Source organism: Cervus canadensis, chromosome X, assembly GCF_019320065.1.
Source record: "Cervus canadensis isolate Bull #8, Minnesota chromosome X, ASM1932006v1, whole genome shotgun sequence".
Lineage (NCBI taxonomy): Eukaryota > Metazoa > Chordata > Mammalia > Artiodactyla > Cervidae > Cervus > Cervus canadensis.
Window position 1 is genome coordinate 129,297,576 of NC_057419.1, and position 23,089 is coordinate 129,320,664.

Below are 23,089 nucleotides of genomic sequence, written 5' to 3' on the forward strand. Positions count from 1 at the left end.
GTCACCTGGAAACCCAAACAATGGAAATCCATTGGTTTGTGTTCACTCTGCACTTTGAAATTTCTCCCATTCAAACTTCATCCTTGTGACATAAATGGGGGCAAGTTGTATTGGTCCCCATTTAACTTATGAGGAGGCTGAGAAACACTGCGTGGCCAAATGACTTGCCCGAGGTCACAAAGAGTCACACCCACAGGAGCAGAGCCCGAATCCCTGGGTTGCTTGATTGTGACTCTCCTCACCACAGTGTCCCTGCGAACTCCTTGCCTGTGGACCCAAGCCCCTGGTTTTATTTATTTTTTTTTTACCTGAACACATTTCTCTCATTAAAGATATTGGGGAGGGATAGTTAAAAGCATAAGCTCAATCTATCTGTACAGTTGCTTCCTCAGAGTGAATACACACACACACACACACACACACACACACACACACACGCATGAGAATGGCAGTTTATACCAGAACTCATTTTGCATTCTCATTCCAGTTCTGCCAATAACTCCCTGTGTCAGCCTCGGTAAATCCCTTAACCCCACGCCTCCATTTGTTCATCTTGTGAACTGAAGATCAGCACCTTCCTCCTCTGCCTCACAGGACTGTCGTAATGTGAAAATAGGATAGCGTGCGGAAAAACACTTTGAATAGTATTAAAACGTCCTATGAAAGAAAGCTCAGCTCTCCTGTTCTTCCTTGTCTACTTCCCAGGGGAAAAGAAACCTATAGAACACTGCAAGGGCTTATGTCCTGGGCGGCCTGGGAAGGCTGAAATACTTTGCTAGGCCTACTGTCCATATACCATACTCTGCCCCCGCCCCCCACGCCAGAGTACCTACAACTGTGTGTGGGCCACAGAGGAAGCGTTTTGTTGCAACTGCAGACGGCTATAGGCGGCAATCTCTCTATTTGGTTTGGAACTGCTCTTGTGGTCTGCTGGGGAGAAGCATGCCAGAAAAAGCCAACCTGCTTAGGGTTGGGGTTGGCTGTTCCCACTGTTTGCCTATTGACTCTTGATCATTAAGTGTGGCTTTAATTATAGTTTTGAAAGGATTCATTCTAGTAATGGCCACTACCAATGATTTACTCGGGGAAAGCTGAACAAAACTGTGTCAAACCACGTTAATTTGTGTTTCATGAACTGAAAGCTAACTGAGCAGGATGCATCTTTCCTATTTTCCTCCTTGAAAATAGGGGAACCGAGGAAATACACGTGAACCGAGCATCAGCCACTCTGCTGGGCACTAGGACTGCAGCCATGGACATTCACTCCAGGAACTGTGTCTTCCTAGCTTTCATTCAAGTCAGTGCACAGGGCTCCAAGTCTTGCCTTTACGCCAGACAAGAAATCATTTCATTGTTCTTTTAGGGTTGTTTTCTTTGGCCCAATTTCACGGGCCTTATGTTTCAGAAGCCTCTGTGGACTTCCTCTTCGGGATTTGCTTGAAAGTAGGATGTTTTGCCAGCTGCCCAAAGTCCCTGGTGCAGTAGCTGCAGCAATTATTTTGGTGACAAACAGCAGGTTCTCCATTTAAATCATAAACTCCATGGTGAGTGCGGAGAAGTCTTCCCAATATTTTATATTCCCCGATCCAAACAAACCAAATGTAAAAGGCATTTATGAGACAACCAGGGTATTCTGAACATGGGCTAGAAAATTTTATGTGAATGAATTGTTAAATTTGGAGGTGTGATAATGGTGGCATTGTGGTTATTTTTTTTAAGAGTCATTAGCTCTTAGAGATCCATGTTGAAGTAGTGACAGATGAAATGAGATGCGTTTTGCTTTACAGTAATCCAGCCAATTTGGGGGCAATAAATGAGACAGGACTGGCATATGTTGAGAGTTGTTTGGGGGCTGGGGGGTGGGTACATGGACTCGATTGTATTATCCTCTCCTTTTGTTCCTGTGTGAAAGTTTCTATGGTAAAGTTTTAAATGGTAATATGCCTAATTAAGTTAGATTGAAAATATTTGTGTTCCTCCCCACTCACTACCTAAGTCTAGTAAAATAGATGGAAGCTTAATCACTGCTGTAATCAACCTATAAACTATGTGATGCCAGGGGCTGCTTTATTTACTCCTGTTGACATAACATCTAGCCCTCAGGAATGCATCTTACTAACGGTTACCTGCTTATCTCCTTATCAGAGGTGTTCATGAAGTTGGTACTTGTAGATAGAGTATAAGGAATTCTCTATAATATTTAACTCTTCACTTTCTTCCCCTTTTATTATGGTTTTGAGAGACTACATAGCCAAATGAAATTAGAAAATTTGAACCCCTCAGATAAGAAACAGCCACCAGAGGGAAACAGAGAAGCAAGTTTCCATTGACTTGAAACCTTCCCAAACCTGGGGCTCAAAGCTGACAGTGACATTGCAGGACAAGGCTTGTGAACCCAACAGTTCCCCTCATCACTACAGGTTAGTTCATTTTGAAAGTAACAGGTTAGTTAATTTTTTTCTCCTTAAGAAAAAAAAATGGCTAAAATGGAAACCTCAAATACCTATCACAGGTTCCACCCAGGCTAGGTAGAAAAGTCTGAAAACACCCCACTTTTAATCAGGAAGGCAAATATTGCACATGTACACTTGGAATCACACCAGACTATTTCCTAATATTATAAGTCACAAGAGAAAACCGGCTAGAACAATGAGGCAGCTTCTTTGATATTAGGTATGTGTGTTGGGCAGGGGGTGAGACTTGGGGATATGTGTTCTAGAAGCCACTGCCAGTTCTATTTAGAGTTAATAAAGCTTACCAGGGCCCTGGGTATCATGCAGCATGCAGCAAACAGCAGAGTTAACTGTAAAACAGTAAAAGCTGATGAAGATGGAATGAGCTTGGGGAGAAATCAAATATTATGAATTGATGCAAACAATGAAGAGTTAGAGGTCAAAGGAGATTAGGAGGAGTGGGGAGGGGAAGATGGGAGGGCGGGCTGGTAGGAATCCCCTGAAACACCAATACTCTTTCTTAACTTCTTTAAGGGCAGCCAAAGGAAATTCTCAATAGATGACTCTATTAAATCCAACCACCATCTCTCCAGAAGAAATGCTTCTACCCTCACTTCCGCCCTTCACCCACCCCCCCCCCACCTCATCACCATGGAACCAGAGTGACACCAGGCTAAAGATGGGTCTTCCGGAGGTTAGGCAACTGTTCGGGGAATTACGTAAGAAGCCCAGACCAGCAGACACATATATCTGAAAGTACAGAAGAGAGCAGGCTGTTTTGTCAGGCTCTCTTGTTAATAGGATGTGCCTGGTGCGAGTGAGGTTTTCACTCATCTCAAAATTGGAAAAGGGTGCCATCACCAGCTCCAAATATTCCTGGAAGACTGGAGAGACACGTCTCCTTATGTGGGGTCTTTGGCCTAGGGGTGGGGGGTGGTCAGTTAATTGGAGGCAACCAGGAGAAAGCCTGGTCTGGGAAGAACTTCCACTGAACAGCTCAATGGGGACTATTTATATAGTTGAGTGTCAGTGGGGTCCCAACAAATGAATCTCCTAATTCCGGCCAGCAGGCTATGAAACTGCCCCAGGGATCCTGTTAACAAACACCACGGGACTGTGAAAGCAGCAGGTTAGAGCTGGAAGACTAATTTAGACTTTTATGATCTTAAAAATAGGAATCCATTCCTGCTGCTACAACTAACACACCATTACAGGTCAGTTAATATAGAGTGTGTCCAAAGAGGCTTTGTTCGGGGTAGTTGAATTTTATCAGGTAATACCGAAAAAAAAAAAAAAAATGAGATCGTCAGTGACTTTGACATACAGTGTTGTGACTACGTGACAAAAATCTCTGAACTAATTGGTGAAAATGCCCAAATGACATTTTTGAAAAAAGAATAATCAGATGGCAAAACTTAGTGCCTTCAAAGTTAAGATATTTTACTGTTGCATTTTATTCTTGGTGAATTCTTTATTCCTAAGTGATGAGCCAGGAGAGAGAAGAAAGGAAGATGTTTCCTCCTTCTGGCCAGTAACTAGCAGTGGAGTCCAGCAAAAAGTGGCTAAGAACAGAAGGCAGTGACGATGGCCATGTTGTAGATCCTCAGACCACTTTAGTTTGGCTCCTCCAGTCACACTGCCCAAACAACTAGAGCGCAAGGGACCACTAGATGTTTTCCTGCTGTTGTACAGGTCCCGTCGGAAATGCTTTTCTCTTCTCTGGTTCTGGGATGAGGAATGGGTAACCCCAGCAAGCGAGGCCGGGGCTCGGGTCAGCATTCTTGACCCACATGGTAACCAGGAGCCCATACGTCCTGTGTTGCCAAATCCCAGGGGAAACAGACGGATGGTACAGTCGTTCCCCAGTGGAGGGTGGGGCCTGCAGAGGATATTAGCATCTGAGGATTCCCTGCCAAGTTCCCAGCACCCCAGGCTGGGGACAACTAAGCACCCAAGAGGGAGGGACAGGAAGGGGTGAGAAACCAGGACTGGGCTGCAGCCTTCAGCGGCAGTGCTTAAACTCTGTTGGCCACAGCCCTTAGAACTGAGGGGGGTGAGGGAGGCTCCAGGGCTGAACCACCTCAGGCATAGGATGAGCAAGCTGGCCTGGGAGCCCTTCCACAGGAGGGGGCCCAGAGGCTTCTGCTACCCTCTCTCTGCCCTTCTTTTCGTTCATCTCCTTCTTGTAACTTCACAGATTCTCATCGTTTCCGCCTTTCTTCTTTCTACTCTCTCACCTGCCTTTTGCTTTTCCTCCCCTTTCCCTCCCTCTCCTTCTGCCTTGAGTTGGCAGGACTTTCCCAAGTGGGCGGAGCAGAGGGGCTGGTCCTCTGAGGCCACACACAGCCCTCACCTCCTCTCAGCTCCTCAGATGTAGGGTATCTGTGGGGCCTGTGGGGACACCAAGACCAGGTCCAGGGGCCCAAAGGAGCCTATCAGCCCACAGCTGGCCTCTGTCACCGGCCTGAGGGGATGAGCAGGAGCAGAAAGAGGCCCTCACCCCAGAGCAGCCTGCCACTTACTTTTTCTTCTCTTTGTCTCTTTTCAGAGTCTGTGAGCCTCCAGCCTGGGAGCCCTGGGACTGGAGCAGCTCGGCCGCCGTCTTCCTCTGTTTGAAAGCGTTCACTTCGTCATCCAGGGATTTCTTCTTATCCTCCAGCTTCTTCTTCTCATCCTGGTGTAGTTTCTTCAGACGGTCAAACTTCTCATGTAGCTGGCAGGGAAGCACAGGGGTTTTGGGGAGAGCAGAGCTCAGCTGAGCAGAGCACGCGTCGGGGGGCGGAGGGATGGAGTGGGGGTGGGGTGGGGATTGGCGGGCTTGTGACCATGAAGGACCCTGGGATCCAAGGAGACATTTCTGCCAGGGACAGCTATGATGTCACCAAAGGGTGTCATGTTCTGAATGGTTCTCTTCTGCCATTTTATCTCCACATTTCTGCTCCTGAATATGGTCAGGGAACCATGCATTCTGTCTAAATCAAGCATTTTATTTAAAAGAGTCCCCACAGTTACTACATATGAAAAATAATAACATCAGTTATAATGTAGAACATGTATTGAGTGCTTATTGTAGGCCAGGTACTGACTTTTCTAAGCATTTTATATGTATTAACTCATTTAATCATCACAACAACCCTATGAGGCAGGTTCTGTTATTATCTGCATTTTATGGGGAAACAGAAGGTATGAGAAGTTAAGGAATTTGCCCAAGGTCAACGCAATCTTCAGGTGATCATATAATGAGATCTCTCAATAGGAAAGGGGCCCCTGCCTTTTCTTAGCCTCTCCAACCAGGGAGGCTCATTGGAGATTGCAGAGAAAACTTTGACAGTGCTGAAGCTGGTCAAAGAAAACACTTGTCCATGGATGTGGAAGGAAAGACAAGAACTTTAGAAAATGAAATGAATGTGGAAACCGCAGCTTTGATCAAGGGGAGGCTCAGCTAGCCCTGAATAGAGTCAGAAACCCAAAGGAGAAGAGCAACAATGTTCTAGCATGTTACTGTGATAAGTGGATCAGGGAATTAGGGGTGTGTGTGCATGCATGCTCAGTCGTGTCTGACTCTTTACACCCCCATGGACTGTGGCCCATCTTCTGTCCTTGGGAATTTTTCAGGCAAGAATAATGGAGTGGAGTGCAGGTTGGATCCCTGGGTCAGGAAGATCCCCTGGAGTAGGAAATGACAATCACTCCAATATGTTTGCCTGGAGAATCCGGTGGACAGAGGAGCCTGGTGGGCTACAGTCCATGGGGTCACAAAAGAGTTGGACACAACTGAGTGGCTGAGCACACACACATTGGGGGTGTAGGTGATTAACAAACTGGAATGTGATAAAGTATCCTGAGTAGTAAGAGCAGCTTAAGCATCATTTCAGTCTCTTTTGAGGACTCAGGAAGGAATGGAGGGTTCTGCAGCCCTCACAGCACACCGTGGAGGAGGCTGGGTGTCCTATAGGTATCTGGGCCTGTCACCAAGTAAGGGGTGGTGGATGACAGACTTGTTGGGTCAACCAGCTCCCGCTAGTCACTCAGGGTAGGCTGCTGGTAGAAGCTCTGCTGACCAGTGGTGTCCACCTGGCTTTTGCTTACTGGCCTTTCATTCATTCAAGAGATCACCTTACCTCTCTTCCTAAAAGTTCCAGGTGACATTTTTCTTTTGAAAAGTGAAACTGAAATGAAGTCAATTCTCTTGCCATGGGCTTTGGCAATAACACTGGAGAGTCTTGGCAGATTAAAAGAGGAAGAGACTTGGGAAGTAATTAAGTGCTGCCTTTCTTTATGGGTTTCAAGGCCTAGAGAGCTGAAGCAGTTGCTGACATGACCAAAACTGTGGCTGAGGCCAATTAATCTGGCAGCAGTAGGGGAATCAGTAGTGGGACCTTCGAGGCAAGGCAATGGTGCGAGGGCTAACTGCAGTCTATTAGTCACGGCTTAACTAAAGTCCAGATAGACCATCAAGCCTTAGTTAAAAACTCACTACAGCTGCACTGATGTTCTTTAGCACTAGCATGAAATGGAACAGAATACTCAAGTGGGTGGGGAAACACACCAGCTGTTACTGGCTTAGGATTCAACACGGTACCCAGGACTCCCTGGAACCATCTTTCCCCAAGGCCATCAGAGCAGGCAGGATGGGGCAGGACCGCCAAGAAAGTGATCAACTGTCCCTTCTGAGCTATGAACTCCCAGAAAGGGGGGCAAAAAAATCAGCCTGCCCCTGACCTCGAGGGGCAATGTCAGGTCCCAAGTGTTGAGCGGGGCTGCCCAATAGAACTTTCTGCGGTGATGGAAATGTTTAATATCTCATAGCCCTGAGTTGCATGAAGATTGAGCATTTAAAATATGGTGAATGCAAATGATAAATAGAGTTTTAAACTTTATTTAATTTCAGTTCATTTAATAGCCACAAGGGCTAGCAGCTACTATATGGGACAGTGGGGGTCTAGAGAATTAAATAACAAAGAGTGAGAATATCCCAGCCTTGGGGACTGAGGGATGGAAAAGACACAGATCTCACAGCCTGTCTGTGCCGGCCAAGGCAGGGCTACAGATGCTGTGTCCCATTCCCGCCTGAGGCCCCAAGGTTCCCCCAGCTGCTCTCTTGGGGCAGAAACCTTTGTCTTGCCTAAGTTCAGCCTCCTTTTCCTTCCCACCTAGCACACCAACCCACATTTTACCTCTTTCTCTGCCTCTTTAAGTTCAGCTTCTTTCTCTTTGACTCTCTGCACAAACATCTGTCTCATCTCCTCTTCTTTTTTCTGGAGCTCCCCTAGGAACTCGTTCCTTTTGGCCTCATATGTCTCCTGTAAACTGCAAACATGGTCAGGTTAATTTCCCTGCCTTTGGAATGGCTCTTGTTCAATGAAAAACAGCCCCAATGATCCTCCCTGGGTTCCCCCACCCTCCCTTCCTCAATTCTTGGAGACATGCAAAAGCAGAAGCACAGAGCTGTGGGCACCTGGCTTTGAACTGGGAGTGACTTGGAACACCTGCTTCTATATTCTGATTCTACAGATAAGGCCCAGAGAAGTGAGGCGGACACACAGCAAGATCACACAGCAAGTTAGAGGCAGAGCTGGGACCTGACGCTGGGTTTCCTCTCATAATCTAGGTCCTTCCATCTGCACTATGCCGCCAGGTCCTGGCTCTGAAACTGACCATATTAATGAGTGAGTTCAACAAACACTTGATGAGACTCTACCATGTGCTGGACACAGAATTAAGTGATACTATGCTAGTCACTCAATACCTGGAGCCAATAGCCATGTGCCTGCCATCAAGGAACTCCCAGTCAGTGGGAGATGCCTAGGTTATGTCTCCCTGTCCCCCCCGACCCCAGCCTGGATTTAGTTTTATAGAAATAGCAGTTAGCCTGGTGAAGAAGAGGGTGAGTGCTCTGAAGAGGGTACCCTGTGGAAAGGCACATGTGGAGAAGGAATGGCATATACCTGGGGTGTCAGGCATGGCCCCATGTGGCTGGAGTAGTGGAAGATAAGGTTCCTGAGAGTTGCAGGAGAGAGCAGGCATTGGCCACCCTGTTAAGACTTAGACATTTTAAGCAGGGCTGACTTGATCCAATTTGAAAATGCGAAAGACCACTCTGGGCATTGCGTGAAGGACAGACTTTCCAACAATCAAAGTAAGAAATGATGGGATCTTGGGACCTCCCTGATGATCCAGTGGTTAAGACTCCGCCTTCCAATGTAGGGACATGGGTTCAATCCCTGGTTGGGGAACTAAGATCCCACATGCCTTGGGACAACTAAGCTCGTAGGCAGCAACTACTAAGGCTGCATTTTCTAGAGCCTGTGCATCACAACCAGACAGCAGGCCTCAAGCCACAATGAAGATCCTGCATGCTACAATGAAGACCCGATGCAGTGAAAGAAAGAAAGAAGGGATCTTAATGTGAAGGCTGGAAGGGAAAGGGAGACCAGTGAGGGAAGCAGAACTCCAAGGACTCGGGAGGAGTCAAAGATGATTCAGGTGAATGGAGAATGAGTACGTTTGAGAGGGAAAGAGATGAATTAAATTTGAGACAGCTTGAGTTTCAGATACAGCCTCTATGGACAGCCAAGTGAAAATATCCAGTAAGCAGTGGGATCACTGGGTTTGAGCTCAAAAGTAACATTTTAACTTAGGAGTGATCTATTTCTAAATGGTCTTTAGGACTGTGAGAGCAGAAAGAACCAGCCAGAAAGAGTGAGAGTAGCAGAGGCCCTCGGAAAGAACACGGAAAGGAAGAAGTTGAATGAAACAAATCTGCCGAAGAGGCTGAGAAGGAGTAAAGCAGTGTGAGAGAGGACTCTAACCAGAGAGACCAGTGCTAGAAAAGCCAACCACAGACAGAATTCAGGAAGGAGGGAGCAGGAAGGAGTATCAAGCACTGTGTTGAGATTTTAACAAAAGGATGGGGAACTTCCCTGGTGGTCCAGTGGTTAAGACTTTGCATTCCAATGCAGGGGGTGTGGGTTTGATCCCTGATCAATCAGTGAGCTAAAATCCCACATGCCTCACAGCCAAAAAACCGAAACATAAAATAGAAACAATATTGTAACAAATTCAATAAAGACTTTAAAAATGGTCCACATTCAAAAAATTCTTTAAAAAAAAAAAGAAGATGGGGCTCAGAGATCACACTGGAATATGTGACTGCTGGCCTAGAGGCCTCTCTACTCAGTGGCATGGTGGGAGCAGAAGCCAGTAAATACAGAACCATTCTCTCTCCTTCCTGTCGCAGCCAAACTCCTTGACAGGGCAGAGGCTGGTGACAAGGAGCAGAGTGAGGGAGAGTTTTTTAGGATAAGAATGTCTGCCCACAAGATGGAAAGGAGCCAGCAGAGAAAGCGTGCAGAAGGCAAAGATGTGAGAAACAGAGGTAGTCAGGATGGAGCCGAGGAGGAGAGGAGGGGACTAGAGGACACCTCTTCCCCCGCAGATGCAGATTAAAGCAGTCTGAAGGGTAGGAGGGAGAAAGCTAACGGAATGCCCATCAGAGAGACCAAAACGTTTTCCTTCAACTCCAGGGGCTCCAGCAGTCCCTGTCCATGAAGGGCAGTGAACTTACCCCTCCGGAACCAGACATCCCCAAAGGAATGGCTATTCTATGTCTCCAGGCTGGCTTTCTGCTATGAACAGGTTTTGTAGGATCTGAGAGGCCATTTGAAGGCCTTCTTATCCCACAAGCAAGCCCTTTACTTGTTTATCAAGGCCTGACATTTCCTGAAATGTTCCAACACAGGGCACTACATGTGACATGGTAATTTACAATGTGAGGCTTACATCACATATTATGCATATCGATCAGATACTTATTCACATAGCTCCCATCAGCATAGTTATTTGAAGGCATTTGAAGCAATGCTTTCAAAAACTTTCCTCTTCTCTGAAAGCATCTAAGATTCTGATTTGAGGTGTCAACGATTATTCACATCTGGTGGTCAAAACAAACCTTGCACTCGAACACTAATGCTAAAGGGCAGTAATGAAGAGCTGGAAGTTCATCAATACCTGTGTGGTGACTGCTGCCAGGTCCCACCTGGTTTGGATCATGGGGAGAGGGGTAAAGAACAGACTGGAAACCTGACAGAGCAGCAGGAGCCTGATGAAGAATGTGGGTCAGCGGGCAGGCACAAACTGCCATGTTGAAGCACAAGGCCCAGGCTCAGGGCTCACAGCTACCATGCAAATGCCTGTGGCAGCGAGACCATCGGCCTTGCCCATTCCCTGGCCTCCTCCCCGCCCCCAATCTTATAAGCACGGCAGCAGGGCTTACCAAGCCCACCATGCCACAGCATCCCCTGGCAGGTGTCCCAGGGCAGAGAAGGGCCAGGCAAATGGAGCTGGTGAGTGACCTAGCCTTCCAGCGCTAGGTCTGGGCTCCTGTGTCTCGCCTCCCCTGTGAATTCTCCAGGGCAAGGCCTCCCCCTGCCCCCGGGTGGGCTGAGTTGAGCTGGGTAGGGCTGGTGGGAGAGGTACCTGAAGGGTTTGCTGTCAGGGTCGGTGTCCTTGAAGCCCATCTCCTCCAGCTTACAGCGGCGGTACAGCTCATAGTGCCGGCTGTGGGTCTGCTCTCGGAGATCCTCCATGTTGACTCGGATCAGCATCTCCCGCAGCTTCACAAAGTCACAGTGGGCTTCATTTTCAACTGCATGGCAGGGGTTGAGGTATTGAAAGTCCATTGAAAGGAAGGCCAGAAGAAGCAGAAATGGACAAAACAAGAGGTGAAATGTCTAATGGTGACACCACCTTTTCACCTGTGCATATAGAGCTCGAGATGTTGCCTTGTAATTAGTTTTTCTACTAAAAAGGCAGATGAAAAATTATAAGAGTGACATCCCTCAGTAATGGAAAACAGCAATACCACAAAAGTATCTAAGAAGACATCTGGTAGACATTTAGACTCAACTCAAATTTACCCATCAGACACTCACAGGAATGTTTGCTTCGCACCACTTTTAGGACAATGGCAAATGGACATTCAGCCATCTGTCTCATAAATACTTGCAGAATCTTTTGTCTCCAGGATAGTATGAGGCACTGGGAATTCATACACATGGGGTCTTGCCCATAGGAGCTTCCAGTTTAATGGAAGAACAGATGCAAACACACAATTGCAATACAATGCAAAAATTACCAACATGAGATATATAGCCAGGGAACCACAGAAGTCCAGAAAAGGGAGTCCCGAGAACTTCAGGGAGCATGAAGACTTTACCAAAGAGGGGACAGACCCCTAGGATGACTCATGAAGGAAGACTAGGAATTCAGCAGGCGGATAAGGGACACATCCTTGCAGGGTCTCATTAAGGTTAGGCAATGTTACAGCTAGAAGTCGCAGGGTTAGGATTCCAATCCAGGTCATCTAAAGGATAGGCAAAGCCTATGACCAGGTATCAAAGTCCACAGAATGAGAGTGTAGAACTAGGACATGGCTAGATGGTTGTGATAAGCAGGGATGTGAGCCACAAGTGTAGCCCATCTGGATGGTAGATGCTTCAAAACAGGTGTTTTTAAAGGGTGAATAATGGCCTGATGGCAGCAATGGTGACCAGCAGAGTGTCTCCAGGCATGGTTCCACCTTGCTGGAGTGGGGGTGTCTGGCCTGACCACATTGGGATAGTGGCATCTGAGATGAACAGGCACAGTTACCCCAGATTCTGTTTCACAGGTCTGGGAGAAGGTCGTGGGGGCCGTGTGGAGGGGGTGTCTGGAATGACAGCATGGGGCAGGGTGACAGCAGATTGCAGTTGGGCTCATGTAACCCCTCTGCTTAAGATCCACTGGCTTCAGGAAAAAGCCCCCCACTTCATAAAATGTATCAGCGTATCAGCCAGGCAACTTCCCAGCACCATCTCGTCCTCCATCCACGGAGAGTAGGCCCTGGTGGAGTCAGAAGGAGTGGCTCCAAGGTTGCTCAAAGACTCGGACAATGCATAGTTTCTCTTCCTCAGAACAGTGAACTCCAACTTGTAAGAAACAGTTTGAAAATCCTCTTTGTTGGTTAGGTGCGGGGTGGTCTGAGTCAGGGGACGTCACTGGGACCCTATCTGTTAGCTTCTCCTCATGTTGCCTCAGGTTCCTGTCTCTCAGACTCCAAAATTCACTCCCAGGGTGGGACTGTCGGTCCAGAAAGCATTTGCAAATGTTCTGGGAGGAACAGCCCCAGCACAAATGGTAAAGAAGACCCAAAGTCAGCATGGCTGTCATGACCGGCGTGGTCCTACCCGTGGAAAAGCCAGCTATCACCAGAGGGTCTCTGGCGTGCCCTAGAGGATGTTGGCCTTTGACGTGACGTGGACACGGGATGAGTTTATGGTAAACCAACCACCCTTTCACATATAGTAACCCTGACTAGTACCAAGGGTACCTTACTTAACACGTGTCAGGCAGACTGCAAAAGGAATTTTCTCAAGCCTATAGGCAATAGTCTGTTTTTAAATTGCAAAGTAAGAATAAAAACAAAAGAGTGCTTGAAAAGTACAGTTTAAAGGATCAAAAAAAAAAGGACACCAAAGTACCTATGGCCCAGGTGAAACATTACCAACTCCCTAGACATCCCTTCCTTTTTTTTTTTGGTAAACTTTGGCTGCACTGCAGGATCTTGGTTTGATCTTAGATCGAACCTGCATTCCCTGCTTTGGAAGGCAGAGTCTTAACCACTGGACCACGAGGGAAGTCCCCTTTTGTGTCTCTTCCTGATCTCATTCATGCCTCCCCTTCCCTGCAACAAGACTTAACCACCATCCTGACTTGGGGGATTACCCTTTCCTCATTTTTCTTAATTTTTTACCATTTACACATGAATTCCTAAAGTTCAGTTTTGTCTTACTTTTGGATTCCATATAAATGGAATCATACAGCTTGTATCTGTCTATGATTTACTTAGCTCAACGTGCTGTTTGTGAGATGCATTGCTGTGGATGTATAGTCATCCATCTTCACTGTTGTATAATATTGCATTATTTGAACATTCTGCAATTCACCCAATCTATTTTTAATGGCTCTGGGTTGTTTCTAACTATTTGCTATCATGAACAACACTGTTGTGGACGTTCTTGTACATCTCATACACTCAAGTGGGTACACCTGCTTTCTCATACTTTCTGTCCTACCTTACTGCAAGTACATTTATTTTTGTTTTAGGAATGTTTTCTCCGTTGGACACAAAGAGCTTGCTCAGTGCAGAGAATCCAGGTATGGAGCCAAAGTTTGCCTGCTGGTGACCCCTAGAGATGCCTGAGGCCCAAGATGAATGAGTAGAAACTGGGGACAAGTGAGGAACTGGTCACATAGTGGTGGGGGAAAAGCAAAGGGACAGACAGAAGGGGATTGCTGAGCATAGCCCCTCTCCCGGAGATTCACTCACCTTGCACAGTGCCCCAGGGGTACTGCCGTGCTTTCATCATCTTGTTACCTATCTTTAGTTCTTCTGTGCTGCCAATGACAGCAAATGGCAGGTGGGCCTGAAAAAAGAGGCAGACAAAAGCTGAGAACTCCAGGTAAAGGCACTGAGTGACCCCCAGTACAGCTGCGGCTCATCGTGGGGGCCTCGGCGCCCCCGCCGCAGTGTCCCTCACTGCTGCCACCATCAGGAGGCATTTCATAAGCTCCCAGGCTGTGTAGGGAGAAGAGGCCTACTCCAAGCTTTGCCTGTTCAGAAAATCACAATAGAAGGTAACTGGGATGTGGCTGAGTGCGTAGGAAACAAAGACAGAAAATAAGCAGAATAATAAGCAGATACACAGATTAGCCAGTCTTTATGGTTGCTGACGCGAAGTGCCTTCGGAAGGCAGGTGAATGGGACACAAGGGGCTATGCGTGGAGAGAGACTAAAGGAGAATGGAGGGGGCTGGAACCGTTGCTCGCTTTTCCCAGAGTATGAGAGCCCCAAGAGTAGACATGTACAGAAACCACACTGTTGACTGAGGTGGACGCTCCTGGTCTCATACTATCCTGGAGCAAGAGCTTGCCCCAAACTCTCGAGCCTAGAAGTCAAGTCCCCAAGTATTTACCAACGTGCCCATCACTGAGCTGAGTTCTGTTTCAGGGGCTTTAAAGGGAAACAAAGGGAGTAGAAGATTCACGCCCTTGCCCTCTGGGAGTTTACGATCTGGTTAGGGAAGACCAAATTCCATACCCGAAATCACAGAAGACAGGATATGCCCAAGGACTCAAGTGTACAGTCTGGCACCCCGCACACAATAGGTGCATAATAAATACTCCTTGAATAGCCATGGGCATAGCAGAAGAAAGAAAAGTATGAACAGGGGGTATGGCTTGGTGCTTGAGGTGGAGAGGGATAGTGAGGCACAAGGCCCAGTTAATGAGACTGCTTTCATGCATCAGAGAAAAGGCAGGTGCCCCCAGTTGTAGCGTGAGGCCTGGGACACGCTCACAAAGCTCCATTCCACAGGAAGTGCTGAGTCAACACTGGCCAAATGGAACCACTGATTAAACACTGTTTACAAGCCAGGTAGAGCTTTACTCAGAAGGGCTTTACACAGAGAAGCAGAACGTGCACTGAAACAAGCTTCTTAGCCTGCTTGGACAAACAGGCCTCGATCTCAGATATTTTGACCGACTTCATAGTCAACAAAAGAGTCTGAAATGCAGTACTTGGATGCAATCTCAAAAACGACAGAATGATCTCTGTTCGTTTCCAAGGCAAACCATTCAATATCACAGTAATCCAAGTCTATGCCCCGACCAATAACACTGAAGAAGCTGAAGTTGAATGGTTCTATGAAGACCTACAAGACCTTCTAGAACTAACACCCCAAAAAGATGTCCTTTTCATTAAAGGGGACTGGAATGCAAAAGTAGGAAGTCAAGAAACACCTGGAGTAACAGGCACATTTGGCCTTGTGGAGTACAGAATGAAGCAGGGCAAAGGCTAATAGAGTTTTGCCAAGAGAACGCACTGGTCATAGCAAACACCCTCTTCCAACAACACAAGAGAAGACTCTAGACATGGACATCACCAGATGGTCAATGCCGAAATCAGATTGATGATATTCTTTGCAATCAAAGATGGAGAAGCTCTATACAGTCAGCAAAAACAAGACCAGGAGCTGACTGTGGCTCAGATCATGAACTTCCTATTGCCAAATTCAGACTTAAATTGAAGAAAGTGGGGAAAACCACGAGACCATTCAGGTATGACCTAAATCAAATCCCTAGTGACTATACAGTGGAAGTGAGAAATAGATTTAAGGGACTAGATCTGATAGACAGAGTGCCTGATGAATTATGGATGGAAGTTCGTACAGGAGATAGGGAGCAAGACCATCCCCAAGAAAAAGAAATGAAAAAAGCAAAATGGTTGTCTGAGGAGAGCTTACAAATAGCTGTGAAAAGAAGAGAAGTGAAAAGCAAAGGAGAAAAGGAAAGATATACCCATTTGAGTGCAGAGTTCCAAAGAAGAGCAAGAAGAAATAAGAAAGCCTTCTTCAGTGATCAATGCAAAGAAATAGAGGAAAACAATAGAATGGGAAAGACTAGAGATCTCTTCAAGAAAATTAGATACACCAAGGGAACATTTCATGCAAAGATGGGCTCAAATAAAGGACAGAAATGGTACGGACCTAGCAGAAGCAGAAGATATTAAGAAGAGATGGCAAGAATACACCGAAGAACTGTACAAAAAAGATCTTCACAACCCAGATAATCACGATGGTATGATCACTCACGCTCACCTAGAGCCAGATATCCTGGAATGTGAAGTCAAGTGGGCCTTAGGAAGCATCACTACGAACAAAGCTAGTGGAGGTGATGGAATTCCAGTTGAGCTACTTCAAATCCTGAAAGATGATGCTGTGAAAGTGCTGCACTCAATATGTCAGCAAATTTGGAAAACTCAACAGTGGCCACAGGACTGGAAAAGGTCAGTTTTCATTCCAATCCCAAAGAAAGGCAATACCAAAGAATGCTCAAACTACCACACAATTGCACTCATCTTACACGCTAGTAAAGTAATGCTCAAAATTCTCCAAGCCAGGCTTCAGCAATACGTGAACCACGAACTTTCAGATGTTCAAGCAGGTTTTGGAAAAGGCAGAAGAACCAGAGATCAAATTGCCAACATCTACTGGATCGTCAAAAAAAGTAAGAGAGTTCCAGAAAAACATCTATTTCTGCTTTATTGACTATGCCAAAGCCTTTGACTGTGTGGATCACAATAAACTGTGGAAAATTCTGAAACAGATGGGAATACCAGACCACCTGACCTGCCTCTTGCAACAGTTAGAACTGGACATGGAACAACACACTGGTTCCAAATAGGAAAAGGAGTACATCAAGGCTGTATATTGTCACCCTGCTTATTTAACTTATATGAAGAATACATCATGAGAAATGCTGGGCCAGAGGAAGCATAAGCGGAATCAAGATTGCCAGGAGAAATACCAATAACCTCAGATATGCAGATGACACCACCCTTATGGCAGAAGAACTAAAGAGCCTCTTGATGAAAGTGAAAGAGGAGAGTGAAAAAGTTGGCTTAAAGCTCAACATTCAGAAAACTAAGATCATGGCATCTGGTCCCATCACTTCATGGGAAATAGATGGGGAAACAGTGGCTGACTTTATTTTTTGGGGCTCCAAAATCACTGTAGATGGTGACTGCAGCCATGAAATTAAAAGACGCTTACTCCTTGGTAAGAAAGTTATGACCAACCTAGACAGCATATTAAAAAGCAGAGACATTACTTTGTCCACAAAGGTCCGTCTAGTCAAGGCTATGGTTTTTCCAGTGATCATGTATGGATGTGAGAGTTGGACTATAAAGAAAGCTGAGTGCAGAAGAATTGATGCTTTTGAACTATGCTGTTGGAGAAGCCTCTTGAGAGTCCCTTGGACTGCAAGGAGATCCAACCAGTCCACCCTAAAGGAGATCAGTCCTGGGTGTTCATTGGAAGGACTGATGTTGAAGTTGAAACTCCAATACATTGGCCACCTGAGGCAAAGAGGTGACTTATTTGAAAAGACCCTGTTGCTGGGAAAGATTGAGGGCAGGAGGAGAAGGGGACGACGACAGAGGATGAGATGGTTAGGTGGCATCACCGACTCAATGGACATGGGTTTGGGTGGACTCCAGGAGTTGGTGACGGACAGGGAGGCCTGGCATGCTGTGGTTCATGGGGTAGAAAAAGATTCGGACACGACTGAGCAACTGAACTGAACTTACGTCCTACTATGTACCAGGCATTATGAAGAATACAACACTGAAAAAGCTCAGAGCCTAGACCTGGCGATTGTACAGTCTGGGAGGGGAGAGACACACACTGTGATGATAACACAGTAAGGTCCAGACTATGAACAGAGGCTTGAGGGCTGGAGGAACACAGAGGAAGGAGAAGCTTTCACGGGAAGTCAAAGCAGGCTTCACAGAGTGGGTAGTAGCAATCATACTTAGAGATCAGGAGCTATAGACCTGATATTAGCAGCAGTTCTCTGTCCCATGTGCCAGGTGCTCTACGTGGCATTATCTCATTGAATCTTACAACACTAGGAAGTAGGTATACTTATTATCCCCATTTTATAGAAGACAAAACTGAGGTCCAGAAGGGCCAAGAGACTTACCAGCAGTGCCACCATAGTAAGGGGCAGAGCTAGGAGTGGAATCCAGGTCTCTCTGACTTCAAAACCCACCCCAGCTGGTCTGCCACTCCCTTTTGGGGTTCGAGCAGATTAGGGGAGCACTCTAAACCCAGGGGGTGAACTGGCCAGGCAAGGCCAAATTGTAAGAGGCAGTTTAAATCTGACCTCACAGTCAGTACTTCCTTTCTGTTCTCCTCTAGCCCTGCACCCCAAGAATGTTCTTCAGAGTGGAAGAACACAGGTGTCAATTGGGAGCTCAGCTCCAGCACATCTGCTAAACCACTCCCCCCCGCCCCGCGGAGGTGCTGGGCCTTCACCCACTCTCAGTTGCTCTCGGATGATTATCTCAGGTGTTGCCACATCCCACTGCTATGACTGTCCCCAAAAAGGGGACAGAGGAAAGAGGGAAAAACAAGGCTATGGATATAGAAAGTGGGCGAGGGGTGGAGGTGGGAAATGTTTTGTCAGTCCTAATAGGGCCATGGGCGGGGGGGGCGGGGGCGTGAAATCCTAGAAATCCTGCCTAAAGGCCGAAGCATCCCTGACCTCGGCCAGCCGGCTTTCAAGGTCAGACGGGGGCGGGGTTCATTTGGGCACAATTCATTCCCCCTCAGAGACCCAAGACAAACTGGCAGCCTCCAATTCACCCCCAAACACTTTCCAGGAAAAGGCTGCCCCACCTGCAGAGACCTCAAAGCTTCAGTCACTCGAAGGGGCAGCCATGACAGAGGGCTAGACCAGGGGACTGCTGGTGGAGCATTCCCACACATCCTGGGCTCTCAGCTGAAAGTGATGCAGGAGGAGGGTATGTGAAGTGGGAAGTACTTCTCTGGACTTAAGAGCGAAAAAAGAAAAAAGAAATCCAGAAGAGAATAAAGGCATTTAAAAAAAATGTCAGTATTCCCTTGGGTGTGTTATTTTTATCTCCAAAAGACATTGTCAGTTAGCATGACAGGGTCACTTGCTTCCCCTTCCTCTTTAAACTGCCGTCACTTTATTCCTCCCCACTCTGAAACACACAGTCCCCGCCATGGCAGCTTCAGAGGGCTCCGAGACCTCCCCCGGCACATTCATTTCCAACTGGCATCAAAGTCTGTTCTGATAAGTTTATGCAAGGATCTCATTTCCGAGTGCTCCCAGGCAGATTTCATTTGATTCTACAACAGCCTTCCAGGGCGGTTACTGTAAGCCCCACTCGTGATTTGGAAAACTGGCATACAGACAAGTGAAAGGAGTTGCCCAGGTTCCTACCTCCCATGCCCAAATCTTCCCAAGGAGCAGTGAGGACACCGCGCTGTAGCTGCCAGCCTCTGCCACCACCCAGGGCGGCAGGTCAGCTCAGCTTTAACCGTGAAGGGCAGGAAATTGTGGGGTTGGCTCTGGCCGCCTTGCTGCCGCTCTTGAGAGCCTGGTGGCTCTGACAACTAGAATAGAGTCGAGCAGAGCAAGGAGAAGGTAAACCCTCCAGCCCCCACTCCCTACCCCCCTGGGGCTGGCACTTTATAGGTGTGGGCCCTGGGAGGAAACTTGCAAAACAGCACTGCTGCCGAAACATGGATGGGTTCCTATGGGGGTTCCATGTAATTCTCACTCACCGGAGACCTCAGATGCCCCTGTCTCAGAAAACTCCAACAAGGGATAGTCCCAAGTCTCCTCTTGGGAGTCTGTTCCAAGACTCACTATCTTCTTTTTTTTTTTTTTTTAGAGTTAAAGAAGACTTATCCAGGGAGGAAATACACTCCATAGACAGAGTGGGGGCTATCTTGGAAGGCAAAAGAGGCCCAGGGTATGGGGTTGTAGACAAAGCGATAAGTAAGAAGCAGATTTATTCAGAGAGAGACACACCCACAAACAGAGTGTGGGCCATCGCAGAGGACGAGTGCCCAGACTCACTATCTTTATGGCCTCTTACGTCCCTTAAATTCCTCTTGGTCCATTTAAAAGTGTTTGATGAGCCAACCAGCCTGAACTATTCTATTCTGTTTCTATGACATCCATTCTATTAGGGAGGTTAGATGACCATCCCCCTTAGCCCAGTGAAACACATTGTCAGGACCACTGATTCCTCATCTGATAAGATGTGGAGTGGGCATAGCTTCCTCCCAGGAGGACAGTATTTCCCAGTCGTGGGGCTAGTTACACTGGCCTCCATTCTAGGCTCCTATTGACCACTGAGCAAGAGAACTGTCTTTTACCATCTGAGCCATCAGGGAAGCCCGAGAGCATTGACTGATCCTCCCAAGTTCACCCTTGGTGGTGATTCACACACAAATATTGCCAACTATGGAAATGGCACTGCTGCCTCGGGGTGAGGGGGAGACAGGCTTGTACCTAAGAGTTTCCCTGTGACCCTCCTGGCCACCCATATGCCTTTGTGGGGGCCAAACCCAAAAAGCTCACAGGCAGCCAGCTGATTGAGCTGAGTCAAGTAACTTGGCCTATTCCCTGCTCCCTGGCCGTGGTTTGAACCATTCAAAGAACATTCAATTTGAACAACATAGCAAATTTTGGGCTTCCTGGGTGGTGCTAGTGGTAAAGAACCTGCCTGCCAATGCAGGAGACATAAGAGATGTGGGTTCAATTCCTGGGTTGGAAAGGTTCCCTGATAGAGGGTATGGCAACCCAATCCAGTATTCTTGCCTGGAAAATCCTATGGACAGAGGAGCCTGGCAGGCTACAGTCCAAAGGGTTGCAAAGAGTCGGACACAACTGAAGTGACTTAGCACAGTGCAGCACAGCAAATTTTAGCACTGAAGTCTGCCACCTTGAGAGCTATCAGAGTATAGGTGGAAAGTAGCATGCAGCAAGACCTCTCTCCCCGCCTCCTGAGCACTCTGAGCTGAAATAAGTGTTTTCAGAGCCACCCAGGAGCCAAGAGGGAGGCTAGACCTCTCGACACTCATTTCCTGCCGTGAAAATCCTGAGTTGGGAGCTAAGGGATGACTGAGCAGTCTTCACTCGAGCAAGAGGCTTCTTCCACTCTTCCAACCCAGTTCCCATGACAATTGGCTAGGGTGGCTGAGACTGTGGGGCTGGGGTCAAATCCAGAATTGAGAGGCCAGCACCCATTTCTCCTACTACCCAACCCCGGCTCTCTGAAGATGCTGCTTCACAGGCCACAACTCATCCGGAAGGCCCAGTGTGACACTCTTGCTCCAGGGGCAGGCAGGCTAAGCAATTCTCTGTATGTTATTTCATAGCAGCTACTCCCCCCGCCTTCCCCCATCACAACACATGTAATACACAGTTTTCACATGCACGCCCCCTCCCTTGCGCATGCCCAGTTTAGGCACGCTAGCTGTAAGCCACCCATCTTGAGCCGTCTGTCACATACAAAAAAGCCTGGGGGAACGCAAGAGAATAAGTGCTGAGTGATGATGTAGGAATAACCCTGGATCCACTCAAATTAGGTTTTTCAAAGTGAAGCATTGGCACACTGGGACTATTTATTGTAAAAAAAAAAAAAAAAAAAAAAAGGACCCCAAATTCCAAATCCCTTCACAGGTGAAACAGCGTAGTTGAGGACTATTGCTTCATAGCACGGGACGATTCCCACCTTAAGGCCAAGACTGCCCAGGTTCAGACAAGGGCCCAGAGGTAAGCTGACAGCAGAGCCCGAAATGATGGTCACTCCTGACTGACCCACCATGTAGTCAGAGGTTGTTCTGTGTGACACCCTGAGATTGCTGAGGACTCTTCGACCGTATCCGTATCCATCCTTAGCCAAGCAAACCACCAGCCTGAAGCTGCCTAGTCACTCAGGGAATCCACATTTGGAGGGTATCCATGGGGCCCGAGGTTCTGAGTTGAGTAGGAGTTTCCAGACCTCAGTGTTGGTGAAACCAGATGATGCTTCTCTCCAGGCTCCAGTTTTCTGCAGATTAGGTGTCCCTTCGGGTTTTCTTATCCTAGCAGAACCTAATTTTCATCAAAATGCCCTGGCGGCTGGAGAGGATATGCAGGAACCTTATTTTTTTTTTTAATTAGTTTTTCAATATTCAGGCCCAGTCAGAGAGGCCACAACTCCACCTCCCACGATCCACACAGCTCTATCCTCCAGCCAGGTTTGTCAAAGATAACCAAGAGCCTCTCATCACAAACGTATCTCTGGTGCACTGATGGACAAGAAGGCAGGCAAGACAGTGACTTGCTGCCCCCCTAGGCTAATTTGTTGGCTGATTCATAGGAGATGGTAGCTGATGCGTAATGATAACTTAGGGGGTGGTGGCAGCAGGAAAGTTTTCTAAAAATGGCTTTTATTACAAGGCTTTCCTGCATTTGGCTATACTCAGGCATTATGTCATTAGGAAAAAACTGATGACTCTCAACAGAGAAAAAGAAATCTGTTCCCAAAGCAGAGGCTTTCTGCAAGCTATTAGCTGTCTCCTTGAAATCACAACATTGAGGATTTCGCAGCAACAGCATCAACACATTGTAAAGAAGCATGAGGAGCCATTTGACTCCCTGCCTCCTTCATTACTCATTCCTCTAGGAGGGGAAGTGGGGGAGTGAGAGGAAACATGGCAAGTGGTTGGTTGTTTTTTTCATTTTTTCCCTTCGACTCATTCACACTTAATAAAGCAAAACATAATCCTGAAGTTTAAAAATAACATTTCCCTAGTCACCAGAAAAATTGGAGACTACATGTCATTTTTCTTCCCGGGGCAGAGGGCTTGATTATCTGAGTACAGATTATCCTCGAGTCTCCAAAGCCAGCCAACTCTCTCACACTTGCCTTCTTTCGCTGTATCAACTGTCGAGACATTTTTCTGGTCTGAGACAAAGACCGTTTGCCTTTCTGGCAGTCCCACAGGGGCTGCCTGGCCTAGATGAGAGAGACATCAAAGAGGAGGGTAGGAGAGGTCGGAATCCCCTGGTCGAACCGATTCCTGGGGTCAGCCATTCACTCCTTCAATCTCTGGCTATTTATCTCTGCATGTCTGAGGAGGGAGGCATGTCTGCATGACTCTAAATTCTTTCTCACAAATACCTGAGACTCAGATAATCGAGCTGATTACACTAAGATGGATGGTGAG

At 47.2% G+C, this 23,089-nt stretch overlaps 1 protein-coding gene across 5 annotated transcripts in view; it reads right to left on the reverse strand.

The window, feature by feature from the left end:
- The window catches only part of SEPTIN6 (septin 6), a 75,307-nt gene that overhangs the window by 4,848 nt on the left and 47,370 nt on the right, over positions 1–23,089 (reverse strand). For 4 of the 5 annotated variants that reach the window (XM_043458018.1, XM_043458015.1, XM_043458014.1 and 1 more), the window contains exons 6-9: positions 13,822–13,918; positions 10,932–11,100; positions 7,631–7,763; positions 4,976–5,166 (exon numbers count right to left, since the gene is read on the reverse strand). In XM_043458018.1, coding sequence (XP_043313953.1) covers positions 4,976–5,166; positions 7,631–7,763; positions 10,932–11,100; positions 13,822–13,918 — 590 coding nt within the window. Of the gene's footprint in view, positions 1–2,758; positions 2,804–4,975; positions 5,167–7,630; positions 7,764–10,931; positions 11,101–13,821; positions 13,919–23,089 lie in introns of all 5 variants that reach the window. The other variant, XM_043458019.1, reaches the window with a different exon arrangement.